This window comes from Doryrhamphus excisus, linkage group LG11 (assembly GCF_037039965.1).
Source record: "Doryrhamphus excisus strain RoL-2023G ecotype Guam linkage group LG11, RoL_Dexc_Guam_v1.1, whole genome shotgun sequence".
In the NCBI taxonomy this organism is placed as follows: domain Eukaryota; kingdom Metazoa; phylum Chordata; class Actinopteri; order Syngnathiformes; family Syngnathidae; genus Doryrhamphus; species Doryrhamphus excisus.
Window position 1 is genome coordinate 17,314,242 of NC_136367.1, and position 14,131 is coordinate 17,328,372.

At 42.5% G+C, this 14,131-nt stretch overlaps 1 protein-coding gene across 1 annotated transcript; it reads left to right on the top strand.

The window, feature by feature from the left end:
* Nucleotides 1–374: 374 nt before the first annotated feature.
* Nucleotides 375–13,974, top strand: LOC131140057 (transketolase-like). Its single transcript, XM_058090137.2, has 14 exons — nucleotides 375–772; nucleotides 2,888–3,005; nucleotides 3,199–3,312; nucleotides 4,722–4,819; nucleotides 6,141–6,332; nucleotides 7,422–7,540; nucleotides 7,606–7,802; nucleotides 7,878–8,042; nucleotides 10,222–10,378; nucleotides 10,697–10,827; nucleotides 10,897–10,980; nucleotides 11,069–11,162; nucleotides 12,380–12,502; nucleotides 12,922–13,974. The coding sequence occupies exons 1-14, from the start codon at nucleotides 666–668 to the stop codon at nucleotides 13,107–13,109; spliced, it is 1,887 nt and encodes a 628-aa protein (XP_057946120.2). The 5' UTR covers nucleotides 375–665; the 3' UTR covers nucleotides 13,110–13,974.
* Nucleotides 13,975–14,131: the final 157 nt, after the last annotated feature.

A 14,131-nucleotide genomic window follows, 5' to 3' on the forward strand; every position in this document is an offset into this window, starting at 1 on the left:
TTTAGGTTAATGTTGCATGAACCAATGGCCAATAATATAAGCTGTGTGCAGTAAACGGCCCCAGGGCCACACTTTGGCTCACATGAGTTTAGATGGATATTTTCTAAATGAAGAAATGTGTATATATCAGTCATAAAGCCTCACACTCCCTTTGACGCTTTTACAAAGAATCATTGTTGTGTTTATTTGGTAGAAATGTCAGCAAAAGCGTGTTTATTGGCGTGTGTTGAATGCACCATTGTGTTGGGACTGAGTAAGAAAGAAGAATGTAGATAGCGTGGTGTTTGAACGATGCCTTTTGACAGAAAAGCCAAAGTCAATTAGGATCTAAATGTTCATCCCCCCCCCCTCCCCGCTCACACACGCACTGCCGTGACACACCTCTGTCATCCTCTTCCTCCACAGCCAATGAGATGAACGCGATGCAGTTTTAGCAGTGACGTCAGCCAGTCGGCCCTCCCCCACGCCTAATGATGCGTGCGTGTTTGCACTAGTGTGTGTGTGCACGTCTATGCGTCTGCATACCTTGATAGCATCAATCTACGTTCTCCTTTACTGTCTTTCGGTCTGCCCCGGAAACCTCCTTCTCACGTTCCTGCAGGTTCTACCACCCCCGCCGCTCTCACGCTTATTTCCGAACACGGGATTGCTGACATTTTGCCTTCATGGAGGATTACCACAAACCCGACCAGCAGACAGTGCAGGCGTTGAGGAACATCGCCAACCGCCTCAGGATCAACTCCATCAAGGCCACGACTGCAGCGGGCACCGGGTGAGTGGCTGCTCACATATAAACTAATAAACAGTATTAATGTACAATATCATACATTATGCCCAAATATTTCTCCAAGAGCAGCAGTCTCAAATCCATGGATTGTGTCTGCATGCTCAATTCCGCACATCTGTGCAAGCCAAGGCCTCGGAGAAGAACATTTCTTCCTTTGTTCTCCTCCTGTGATGCCCTTGCACAATCCGAAATGCTCCTTTGTTGCTGTCTTCACTCATTCCCATCAACCTCACACATACTGCAGGACGCCCATTTCACATCTTCTATGATGCTCTTCCACACGGTTATGGTCATCTGAACAAGCTCGTTCAGATGAAAGGAAATGGAACTCGGGCGCTAACTGAATTTCCCTTGGAGGGATTATGGTCAAATACAACCAAGTTAGATGTGGATGGTTTCAAATAATGACGCTGTAGTATTAATTCGGGGTGAGTTCATAACAACAATGAAAACATAATGACTACACAGCAATATTTTGTCATAGATGTTTTACTTTTTGTACTTTTCTCCAAAGTAATGTTCAAATCCTGTGTATCGTTTTGACTGGTAACACCCCTAATATCAATGTTTCATGCATTACCGCTCATATTTTTCATATCAACTATTTCCACCCTAATTCATTGGTGTGTATGTATTAATCTACGGGAATACTATTCTACAAATTTAACTAAGAAAAGAGCCCAAATCAAAGAATAAAATGTACCAATAATAAACATAACAATAATAAACTGTACCAAAAGTAGATTGATAAAAGTGCAAATAAAGCACAGATGTATTTGCAAAGGAGGACAAAGGGGAACGCCACACAAAGGGTGCAATAAGGCTGAGTTACTCTACCTTAAATAACGACGTCTACTCACCAGCTGTCCTCTAACGCCGTGTCAGATGTGCCATAAAAAGTCATCAAATATGGTTTTGTCAGAATGGTGGAGGCTACATGAATTATGCATTGTATTGGAGTACATCGTCGAGCCGCCATAAGGCCTGATGGGGGTCTTTGTTTGTACTTCGTTTGTACTGTTTTGAACATACTGGACCCCCGGGGGTGGGCGGGCGCACTCAGTACGTGTACATGCCCTAAAATGGTCACACTTCCAAAATAGTTGTGATTACCAGCACTCTTTGACTGCGTATTTGGCCAAGATTTCAATACTGAAATGTCGATCTCAGTGGTGTCATTAAGGCCTATTTTAGGGGGGCTTCAGCCTTCAGACCCCCTAAAATGTTCTTAAGTCCCCCTAAATAATTTGATATTTTGTATCTATTTTTTTAAATATTTTTTATTGATTTATTTATTTTATATAAAAATATAAATATATATAAATAAATATATAAATATGACTAAATAAATATAAATAAATATATATAAATTCATACAATAAAAAAGCCAATAAGCAGGCTAATACTAGCCTACTACTACATATAAATATAAATAAATATAAATAAATATAAATAAATATAAATAAATATAAATAAATATAAATAAATATAAATAAATATAAATAAATATAAATAAATATAAATAAATATAAATAAATATAAATAAATATAAATAAATATAAATAAATATAAATAAATATAAATAAATATATATTAATTCATACAATAAGAAAGCCAATAAGCAGGCTAATACTAGCCTACTACTCCTACTAGTAGTAGTAGTAGTAAAAATCAGAAGAAGAAGAATGATGATAGTAATAATAATAGGCTAATTGATCATATAATAATGATTATTATATAATTGATCACTGTCCACTGGATGGAATGGTTGCAGAGCTTGAGCAGCGGTTTTGCAGTATAGATTGTGTGTACTTGTGTACATTTAATGGTGGCCTAAAACTATTGCGTATCTCTACTAAATCTGTTCAAAAGTGGGAAAGTTATATCCTGGTTCTTGTTCCTTATTTGTTTTTTGGATTTTTTTGAATGTCTACTACATTCATTCATATCCTGTGCATCTCCAGGGGGCAAAGCCCCCCCTGTCCTCAGAACCTAGTGATGCCCCTGGTCGATCTTCTAGCTCTAAAATCGACTCTGAAATGAAAATACAAATACTTTGGACACTTCAGTCAAACGCAGCCCTCTCCTTTCTCCCCACAGACACCCCACATCATGCTGCAGTGTGGCCGAAATCATGTCTGTGCTTTTCTTCCACACCATGAAGTACCGCCCTGACGACCCCCGCAACTTCCACAGCGATCGCTTCCTCATGTCCAAGGTGGAACGTACATACATATATACTGCATGAGTTATAAAAGAAAATATGGAGTAGTGATAGATTTGCCTGCAACATTACGAAAGAGTAGGGTTGAATCAGCTCTGCTTCTTCCTACTCCTTTTCGGCCATGTTGACTTGTGGGCGTGTCTTCAGTGCTTAAACATGTTGAAAAGGAATCCATTCTCTGTGCTAGGCTCACGCTGCACCGGCCTTGTACGCCATGTGGGTAGAGACGGGCTTCCTGAAGGAGAGCGAGATGCTGACTTTGTGCCAGGTTGACTCTTCGCTGGAGGGCCACCTCGTTCCCGTAAGACTCATCATACGCTCACCTAGGCTGGATTGATATTTCTAATAGGATTCTGTGCTACAAGGGGACCTATTATGCTCATTTCGGGCCCTTTGTATTGAGTCGTGGACTCCTGTAGAGCAGCTACACACCATAACCCACACAGAAAGTTTTCTAGATTTTACAGAATCTGCACCTATTCAAGCTGAATTTCCTTGAATTCCCAAAAAGTTCCCAAAAAAGTTTTAATTTATTGCACCCAGTGCCCACCTCTGGGCACTCCCACTCCGCGAAAAAAACAAAACAGGCAGGAGGGCAGACCTGCAGCTTGTACCCGGACATGTCCATATAAGGAAGTCAAAGACCGGCTCACTGTGACATCACAGTGAGCAGGTGTTTGAAAAAACTAACTGAAAGCTGCCATCCCAAACTTATTTCAGGGCTCACTTCCAAATTCGAAAACCTTCTTATCTGAAACTTTGGCACGGTTTAACAGGAGAATCCAACATTCTAGCTACATTTATAGGTCAGAAAAGTGGAAAAAGCATCATAAGCATCATTTTCCCTGAGGAAAAGTGCACTTTTTCTCGGATCCAAAATCCTTATGTGCAACATGAAACGTATTTCTTTCTCTTTTCTGTGCTTTCTAAGTAAAGAAAATGAGTTAGTATGAGCTAGCTAACAATGCATATCATTGGGAGGTACCTATTTTGACTACAAAGCCCTCAAAGAAAGCCTCTAATAACATTGTATGGTTTTATATCCATTCAATCGGTAGACAATGCAATGATGATGATGTGTAATTGATGATTTAAAACATGACTGATTTTAGCTAACACTACCGCCGCAGGTTAAAATGCTGACAGCAAAGCGGCATCCGGTTGCGTCTTGGTAATGAAATGGAAAACTAGGTATCCACTTTTCTGTCTCTTCCATCTGTGAGTGATGCTGAGACGAGCGGAGGGCTAGGTATTGTGTTTGGTGTACCATACCTTAGCTGTCGCTGCAGCTTGGTTACCTTGGTTAACACTGTTGGTGTTTTTTAGGTTTTTTTTGTGAGGGCCTTAGCACCAAAATACGTGCCGTAAAACGAGGTTATAAGAGACGGCGGGGTAATAAGGGACAATTTTTGGGAAAATGTTTTAAATTTAATTCTGCCTTTTCATGTTAAACAGGAAGCTGCTTGTGTTGTTTTTTTCAAAGCATATATTCTTGAACAAATCGTTCAAAAATTGACCCTACCGTGTCTTATAACCCTGTTTATGGTACCTCCCATGACGTAAAATGCTAGCTCATACTAACTCATTTTCTCTCGCTACAAAGCACAGAAATTGGAATGAAATGCATGTTCATGTTCTTGTTGTTCTTCAGTGATTATGCCGTATCCCCTCCATTGCTGTAACATCATATGCGACTTGTTTTTTTTGCAGAAGCAGCAATTTGCGGACGTGACCACTGGCTATTTGGGACAGGGGCTGGGTGTGGCCTGTGGCATGGCGTACACGGCCAAATACTTTGACAAAGCCAGGTAAGCCATCCACAGCCGTCGGCGTCTGTAAAAGCAGCTCCTTCAAAGGCTGCTGCACGTTGTGTGATGTGCGCTGCTGCTACACGCTCGGCTCGCCCGATTCTTCTGCTCTAATAATCACAGAGCCGGCACTCCTAGCTCACTTCTTTTTCACAGCACATTTCCCCCATGAAAACAATCACTGTGCCTTCAACCATCAAGATGATGGAACATCACGTGATTACAGCTCGGCAAAATAATTCAATGTAAATAAAATAATTAAAGTAGTAAATAAATTAGAATGAAATACAAATACAAATAAATATGGGGTAAATTGTATTTACGTATATATACACAGTTTTCCAATTCAGGGGTGACTAATGGTGACTGTAGGGGTGTTGTTTCATGCCTATAGGGCTCTAGTAATGGTAATGGTAATGGTTTTATTTCATTTGAACATGCATCAGATTACAATTGAGTGCATCCCATAATTAGTTCACAGTTCCACATGTCAAAAAGGAGTAGGAAGAAGCAAAGCTTATTAAATCCTACCCCTCCATCTGGTACTTTTACAATCAGTAAGTGTTACATTTGTTCACTTCCTGCTTTCCTAATATAGTTTAAATTTTTTTTAATTAAATTTATTATTTTTTTTATTTAATTTTATTTAATTTTATTTAATTTTATTTAATTTTATAAAATTTTATTTTTGTTTATTTTTGTTTATTTTTGTTTATTTTTGTTTATTTTTGTTTATTTTTGTTTATTTTTGTTTATTTTTGTTTAGTTTATTTTTGTTTAGTTTATTTTTGTCACGTACCGAAATACGAGGTGATATGACCATATAACTACATAATGTGTACCATAGTAACTGTCAATATAGTGATATATATAGCACATCATGACTGGTTCAAGACTTTTCATCCTCAGTAGTGTTGAAAAATGTATTTAGAAAATCATAAACAGGTTTTCCATGCTCTAACTCGCAAAATATTCCATTCAATACACAAAGTTCCTCTTACATGATACTAACTGTTTTCCTGTTTCTTGAAGTTTTGTTGGTTGATTGTGTTTTTAAATCAAAACAAGCCAAGCGGCCACAAGTTGCCTTTAGGTCGCTCTTAGGGCGTCCCTGCGAGTTTCTGTTTGACAGACATGTTTGAGATCCAACAGCCGCACCTTCAGAAGCCTCAGGAAGCTTTTAACATGCCACCTTACCCAGACAATAATACAGGAATCAATCCGAGTGGAAAAGTGTCAGATAGCATTTTCATGCTTCCTGCACACCAGTGTGCATGTACGTGTGCACTAATAGATGTTGCCGCTCTGCCCCGCGCCGCAGCTACCGCGTTTACTGCCTCCTGGGGGATGGAGAGATGTCTGAGGGCTCCGTGTGGGAAGCCATGTCCTTCGCTTCTTACTACCAGCTGGACAACCTGGTGGCCATCATGGACATCAACCGCCTGAGTCAAAGTGACAATGCACCTCTGCAGCATCACGCCGAGAAGCACCAGAGACGCTGTGAAGCTTTTGGGTAACAAACTGTGCAGATAAGCTCCAAAATTCACAATGTGGATGGAACAGTCTCTAGTTCCTTAAGAGAGAGTTTATTTACAAACCAATTTAGCCATTTTAATGTAAAATAGGTGCGGCACGGTGGTCGAGTGGTTACCGCGCAGACCTCACAGCTAGAAGACCATGGTTCAATTCCACCCTCGGCCATCTCTGTGTGGAGTTTGCATGTTCTCCCCGCGCATGCGTGGGTTTTCTCCGGGTACTCCGGTTTCCTCCCACATTCCAAAAACATGCTAGGTTAATTAGCGACTCCAAATTGTCCATAGGTATGAATGTGAGTGTGAATGGTTGTTTGTCTATATGTGCCCTGTGATTGGCTGGCCACCAGTCCAGGGTGTACCCCGCCTCTCGCCCAAAGACAGCTGGGATAGGCTCCAGCATACTTATCTTCTAAGCTATGCAATGCATGCTTCAACTAGTGGTGCTCAATGCGGAATTGATATACAGTATTAGCTAGTATTACAATAAAGTATTTTTGCAGCCGCAATTTTTGCTCAATGGGGAAATGTGTGAGTTAATTTTAAAAGTTTATGATCATAAATGCTTCATAAAGGGTGGGGTTCATAGCTTTACTCTGCTGATATTGAATTGTTTGGGAATTTGGCTAAGGAGAAAGTCCAGGGGGTCTGGAATGGTCCCTTGAGGAACCCCAGCACTGACAGGAAATACCCTCATTTGGAGTACAAGTACATGGATGTGTATGTACTTTCATTCATTTATTTTCTACCGCTTTTCCTCACGAGGGTGCTGGAGCCTATCCCAGCTGTCTTTGGGCGAGAGGCGGGGTACACCCTGGACTGGTGGCCAGCCAATCACAGGGCACATATAGACAAACAACCATTCACACTCACATTCATACCTATGGACAATTTGGAGTCGCTAATTAATGTGGAATGTGGTAGGAAATCTCCACCCAGAGATGGCCGAGGGTGGAATTGAACCCTGGTCTCCTAGTTGTGAGGTCTGTGTGCTAACCACTTGACCACCATGCAGCCATGTATGTACTTTATTTACTGTATATAGATGCATGTGTATGCTGTGTCTACAGCTGGCACGCCATCATTGTGGACGGCCACAGTGTGGAGGAGCTGTGCAAGGCTCTGAGCCAACCGCGCCATCAGCCCACCGCCATCATCACCAAAACCACCAAGGGCAAAGGAATTCCAGGTAAGCATCGGAAAGTCAAATTATTTCACGTCCTCATCTAAATGCCTTGTCGGTTGTGGCTTCAGCTGCAGAAGATAAGATGGGCTGGCACTCCAAAACGCTGCCCAAAGACATGGCTGAGATGGTCATGAAGGAGTTGCAGAGTCGAATTATGAGCACCAGCAAGCACCCCTACCCCCCTTGCCCAGTGGAAGACTCGCCCCCAGTCAGCCTGAGGAACATCCGCATGGCCAGCGCTCCCTCTTATAAACACGGAGAAAAGGTTTTCCAGCTATCAACCACCACAAATCCACAATAGCATCTGCAGTGATCTGGTAATGATATCTTGCCTTCATAGATCGCCACGCGTAAAGCCTACGGGATGGCCATCGCCAAGTTAGGCCGCTACAACGAGCGCGTGGTGGCTCTGGATGGGGACACCAACAACCTCACCTATGCTGAGATCTTCAAGAACGAGCATCCCAATCGCTTTGTGGAGTGCTACATTGCCCAGCAGAACATGGTAGGGTGATTCCGCAGTATACCCTTCAGCCCCATTTGTTCATTCATTCATTCATTTTCTACCGCTTTTCCTCACGAGGGTCGCGGGGGTGCTGGAGCCTATCCCAGCTGTCTTCGGACTGGTGGCCAGCCAATCACAGAGCACATATAGACAAACAACCATTCACACTCACATTCATACCTATGGACAATTTGGAGTTTTTGGAATGTGGGAAGAAACCGGAGTACCCGGAGAAAACCCACTCATGCACGGGGAGAAAGGGTGGAATTGAACTCAGGTCTCAGAGCTGTGAGGCCTGTGTGCTAACCACTCGTCCGCCTTGCAGCCTATATAATATATTATTGTTAAATTTCATTCATTCATTCATTCATTTTCTACTGCTTATTCTCACGAGGGTCGTAGGGGGTGCTGGAGCCTATCCCAGCTGTCTTCGGTCGAGAGGCGGGGTACACCCTGGACTGGTCGCCAGCCAATCACAGGGCACATATAGACAAACAACCATTCACACTCACATTCATACCTATGGACAATTTGGAGTCGCCAATTAACCTAGCATGTTTTTGGAATGTGGGAGGAAACCGGAGTACCCGGAAAAAAACCCACGCATGCACGGGGAGAACATGCAAACTCCACACAGAGATGGCCGAGGGTGGAATTGAACCCCGGTCTCCTAGCTGTGAGTCTGCGCGCTAACCATTGCCCCATTTATAAAAACTCCTAACTCCATTTCCCTTCTGGGTGGCAACTAAAACTCATTAATTTTGCATTGAAACATCATTGGAATGAGGTTTTTCATCATGCACTTGTTCATGGTGACGACTCATTCACATGAGTTCACATACGTAAAGATGGATGGTGGCCACTATTGGCATGCCTTGTCATCGTAATGCCATACTAGCAGATCTTTTGGGGACTGGAAATCAGCCACTTACTGATTTTCATGTGCGCTGTTGCGTCTCCAATGGCAGACAGCTCCAATCTAGGTCAGGCGTGCATTTGTGTGTGTGTGTGTGTGTGTGTGTGTGTGATGCTGAGCAGTCACGGCAAGTGAAATATTAATAGGAGAGGATAGCCTGACCATCTGGATGATGAACAGTCAAACGTTGAAGGGCGGATGTGAAGTAGAAGTGAGATATAGAATCGTTAAAGGCACCAATGATGTTTTATCCTCGTATCCGATGATTAAAAAATGACTTTTAATGTGCGGACAGCCATCAGCGTCTGTATTTGCTTTATTGCATGACATTGAATTATAGATTTGGTGTTGATATTTCTATGTATTATATTCATTCATTCATTCACAAGGGTCGCAGGGGTGTTGGAGCTTATCCCAGCCAATCACAGGGCACATATAGACAAACAACCATTCACACTCACATTCATACCTATGGACAATTTGGAGTCGCGAATTAACCTAGCATGTTTTTGGAATGTGGGAGGAAACTGGAGAACATGCAAACTCCACACAGGGATGGCCGAAAGTGGAATTGAACTCAGGTCTCCTAGATGTGAGGCCTGTGTGCTAACCACTTGACCGCCATGCAGCCTATATATTATATTATTGTTGTTAAATTTCATTCATTCATTTTTTTACCGCTTATCCTCACGAGGGTCGCAGGGGGTGCTGGAGCCTATCCCAGCTGTCTTCGGGCGAGAGGCGGGGTACACCCCGGACTGGTGGCCAGCCAATCACAGGGCACATATAGACAAACAACCATTCACACTCACATTCATACCTATGGACAATTTGGAGTCGCCAATTAACCTAGCATGTTTTTGGAATGTGGGAGGAAACCGGAGTACCCGGAGAAAACCCACATGCAAACTCCACACAGAGATGGCCGAGGGTGGAATTGAACCCTAGTCTCCTAGCTGTGAGGTCTGCGCGCTAACCACTCAACCACTGTGCAGCCCTGTTGTTAAATTTGATTATTATATTCTATAAGATGTATTTCCTTGTGTCATCTGGCTGGAATTTGTTCAAGTATGCACCCCTACTATGTGAACTCCACCACACGGTGGCGCTGTTCTGAAACTTTGCAACAGCCTTTTAAGGCACTGACAAGTTTGCTTGACAAACATGGACAACACCAAGAAAAATGTGCTACGTGCATGTCAGGCGGAAATAATAATGATGTACGCTGCTACCTGCTGACAACGCCTCATCTCCTTTCCCCAGGTCAGTGTTGCCATGGGATGCGGCAGCCGCGACAGGAACGTAGTGTTTGCCAGCACCCTGGCATCCTTTTTCACGCGGGCCTACGACCAGCTCCGTGTGGCAGCCAAGTTAGACAGCAACATCAACCTGTGTGGCTCCCACTGCGGCCTGTCCACCGGTTAGTGGCATCAGTCCCACTCGCATCTGACCTGCCTTCACACTTGTGGTGGAGCTAGTTCTTCTAGTTCACCTTCTCCCTCTAATCCTGTCTTTTCCTCACTAGTCCTCCTCACTTCCTCCCCCCTTTTTTCCTTCCTCTCCACCCTGGAAGCCGTCTGCAGGGCACCAAATGTCCCTCTGTTAGCACAGGTACACCACGTGCATGCGTCCAGACGTCCAATATGTCTCCCGCATGCCTGGAACCATAGGGATTTTGTGTTGTTTTGACACAATTTTCCGTGAAAATGGACATGAAGCTTGAACGTTTGTCTTCCAGGAGAAGAAGGGCCCTCCTTGATGGGGTTGGAGGACATGGCTATGTTCAGGGCGCTGCCTATGACCACTATCTTTTATCCCAGCGATGGGGTGTCCACAGAGAAGGCTGTGGAACTCGCTGCATCCACAAAGGTTTGGAAAATGATCTTCTTTTTCTGCAAAGGCCTCCTCCCCATTCATGGTGTTCTTCTCTGCCTGAAGGGTGTTTGCTACATCCGGACCAGCCGTCAAGACAGCGCCATCATCTATAACAGCAATGAAGACTTCCATGTTGGACAGGCTAAGGTAGTAAAGGACTTTCTGTATGAGTACCATACGTAGTACGACTGGATGTCTCTCATGGGTGAAATGCACCCTCATCTTTCCCTGCCAGGTGGTGTACCAGAGCAAAGAGGACCAGGTGACTGTGGTGGCTGCCGGCGTGGCTCTCCATGAGGCTCTGGCTGCGGCCGAACACCTAAAGAAAGGTGAACGTTCACACAGCACCGATGGATGGATGGATGGATAAGATAGATAGATACTAGATAGATATTAGATAGATAGATACTAGATAGATATTAGATAGATAGATACTAGATAGATACTAGATAGATACTAGATAGATACTAGATAGATACTAGATAGATACTAGATAGATGCTAGATAGATACTAGATAGATACTAGATAGATACTAGATAGATACTAGATAGATACTAGATAGATAGATACTCGATAGATATTAGATAGATAGATACTAGATAGATAGATACTCGCTAGATATTAGATAGATAGATGCTAGATAGATACTCGATAGATATTAGATAGATACATAGATACTAGATAGATAGATACTACATAGATAGATACTAGATAGATAGATACTCGATAGATACTAGATAGATAGATACTAGATAGATACTACATAGATACTACATAGATAGATACTAGATAGATACTAGATAGATACGAGATACATAGATACTAGATAGATAGATAGATACTGGATAGATACTAGATAGATACTACATAGATAGATACTACATTGATAGATACTAGATAGATAGATACTAGATAGATAGATACTGGATAGATACTAGATAATACTAGATGGATATTAGATAATACTAGATAGATAGATACTAGATAGATACTAGATAGATACTAGATAGATAGAGACTAGATAGATACTAGATAGATACTAGATAATACTAGAGAGATAGATACTAGATAGATACTAGATAGATACTAGATAGATACTAGATAGATACTAGATAGATACTAGATAGATACTAGATAGATACTAGATAGATACTAGATAGATAGATACTAGATAGATACTAGATAGATACTAGATACATAGATACTAGATAGATAGATATAGACAGATATATAGATAGATAGACTTCCTTTATTGTCATTGCACAATAACACAGCAGTGAAATGTTGTTGCCTGGCTTCTGTATAATAAATAATAATGAATAATAATAATAATATGGAGTTGCATCCAATTGCAAATAGTTGCATCCAATTGACGCCATTTGGACTTGGACCTCCCTGGCCTTTTGGAGAGTACGACAAGACCATATGAGGAGAATATCCATCCATATTCAGATATTATCTTGGCTTGACCCCAAAGCTAACTTTGACTCATGTGACGTCAGTGAGTAATATTTCTCTACTGTACTTCTTTCATCCTTGTTGCAGAGAGGATATCCATGTGTGTCATTGATCCATTCACCATCAAACCCCTGGATGCCAAGACCATCATTGAGCACGCACGCGCCACCAGGGGAAGAATCCTCACCGTGGAGGATCACTACTATGAAGGTAGCTTGCTAGCTTCTTGCATATTGCATGTGTATCGCATGCCGCTGGGGCATGGCACCAGCATCATCCCGTGTGTCGCGCTGGCATGTTGTCATTGGCTTTGAGAATGGGACGCCATGCGGTGGCCTTCTCTGATTGGCTGCCCGTACTGCACCCTCGTTGCAGACGAGCTACGGAACGCCAGACAGGCAGCGGGCTGTCACATTTCCTTAGCTGAGCATGTAGCCACGGGGTACTTTATGACCTAGATAGCACAGGCAGCCGTGCCCTCTACCAAGCCACTACCAAATACCCACACCCAGGCAGCCATGATGGATGATGACACATACTGTATAATACACTACGCTACATCTGATAAAGCTACGGTAATGTTGGCCATACATATGGTATGACCGTGATATATTTGTCCCCCCCCGCAGGTGGTCTGGGGGAGGCGGTGTGCTCGGCAGTGATCAACGAGTCCGGCTTCAGTCTGCATCGTCTGGCCGTCTCCCACGTCCCGCATGGCGGCAAACCACAAGAGCTGCTCAAGCTCTACGGTATCGATCGCGATGCCATCGCACAGGCCGTACGCAAGATGCTCAGTACCTCCACCAACGCCAAGTAAAACACACCCCTTTTTCCTCTTAAGTCTCTTAACCGGGGGTGTCCAAACCATGGCCACGTACGGACAAATTAGGGATGCAGGATAATTACTGGACCGATAATGATCTGGCTGGTATGAGCGGATTATGATGAATCTAAAAATAGCTCTGATAACTCATCAATTAAAAAAAAAAACACTCCAATGAGGCGAGGTTACCAATAAAAACGGAGCCGCACTTTGGACACCCCCTGTCTTAAAGAGTCACATGACATTTAATTCTCTTTCTTCCTTCATCTTTCCTCAAGTCTTGTGATTGTGAGCTGTACACTTCAAGGTAGAATTCCACTTTTGCTCTTGTTTCATGCATCCATCTCACACACACACTCACACACACACACACACACACACGCGTCTTTTTACATGTTCAACAGTTGTGATGCTTTTTTGTGTTTTGTTTCGGGGTGGGGGTGAATACTTTTCAGGTAACCTCATTAAGGTGGCAGTGTTTTATATATACAGTACCGTATGGTTCCATATGTCGTAGCCGTGATTGGGTGGGGTTAGCATTCAAGTAGTTGTCATGACGACAGTGTCAGAACGACAGAAAGGTGAATTCTTGTTTGTAGACGTTAGTGGAGGGGGGGAAAAAGCAAAGAAAAGAAATGTAGACTGGTTGTATCGCAATTTTTTAGCGCATTCCAACGTAGCAGCGTGTGTTCTGTCATTGCTTTGTCATCAGCCCAAAACGTTACGTGCACACCTGAAGGCACCAGCACGTGGCTTTTTCATATGTACAGTACAGTACCTCAGGTCACATCATCCTAAGAAGTGTTACTTGAAGCTTTGTAACTGCTGTTCTTCATGTAATAAAGCCCTCTGCATTTCATCCCCTGTCTTTATTTTACATCTTTTTTATTGATATTCAAAAGCTCTGATTTTTTTGTGACAATAATAAAAAATACATAAATAATATATATATATATATTTATTTTTTTTATTCATTGAATAAATAAATAGTGAAATAAATGTTTTTTAGATTAAAT

What these genes read in the sequence shown, in the direction of transcription:
- LOC131140057 (XM_058090137.2), top strand. Translation starts at nt 666, where the DNA reads ATGGAGGATTACCACAAACCCGACCAGCAGACAGTGCAGGCGTTGAGG. An exon ending in ACATTGCCCAGCAGAACATG is followed by an intron (nt 8,043 to 10,221) that starts GTAGGGTGATTC and finishes TCCTTTCCCCAG; the next exon opens with GTCAGTGTTGCCATGGGATG. An exon ending in GGCCGAACACCTAAAGAAAG is followed by an intron (nt 11,163 to 12,379) that starts GTGAACGTTCAC and finishes TCCTTGTTGCAG; the next exon opens with AGAGGATATCCATGTGTGTC.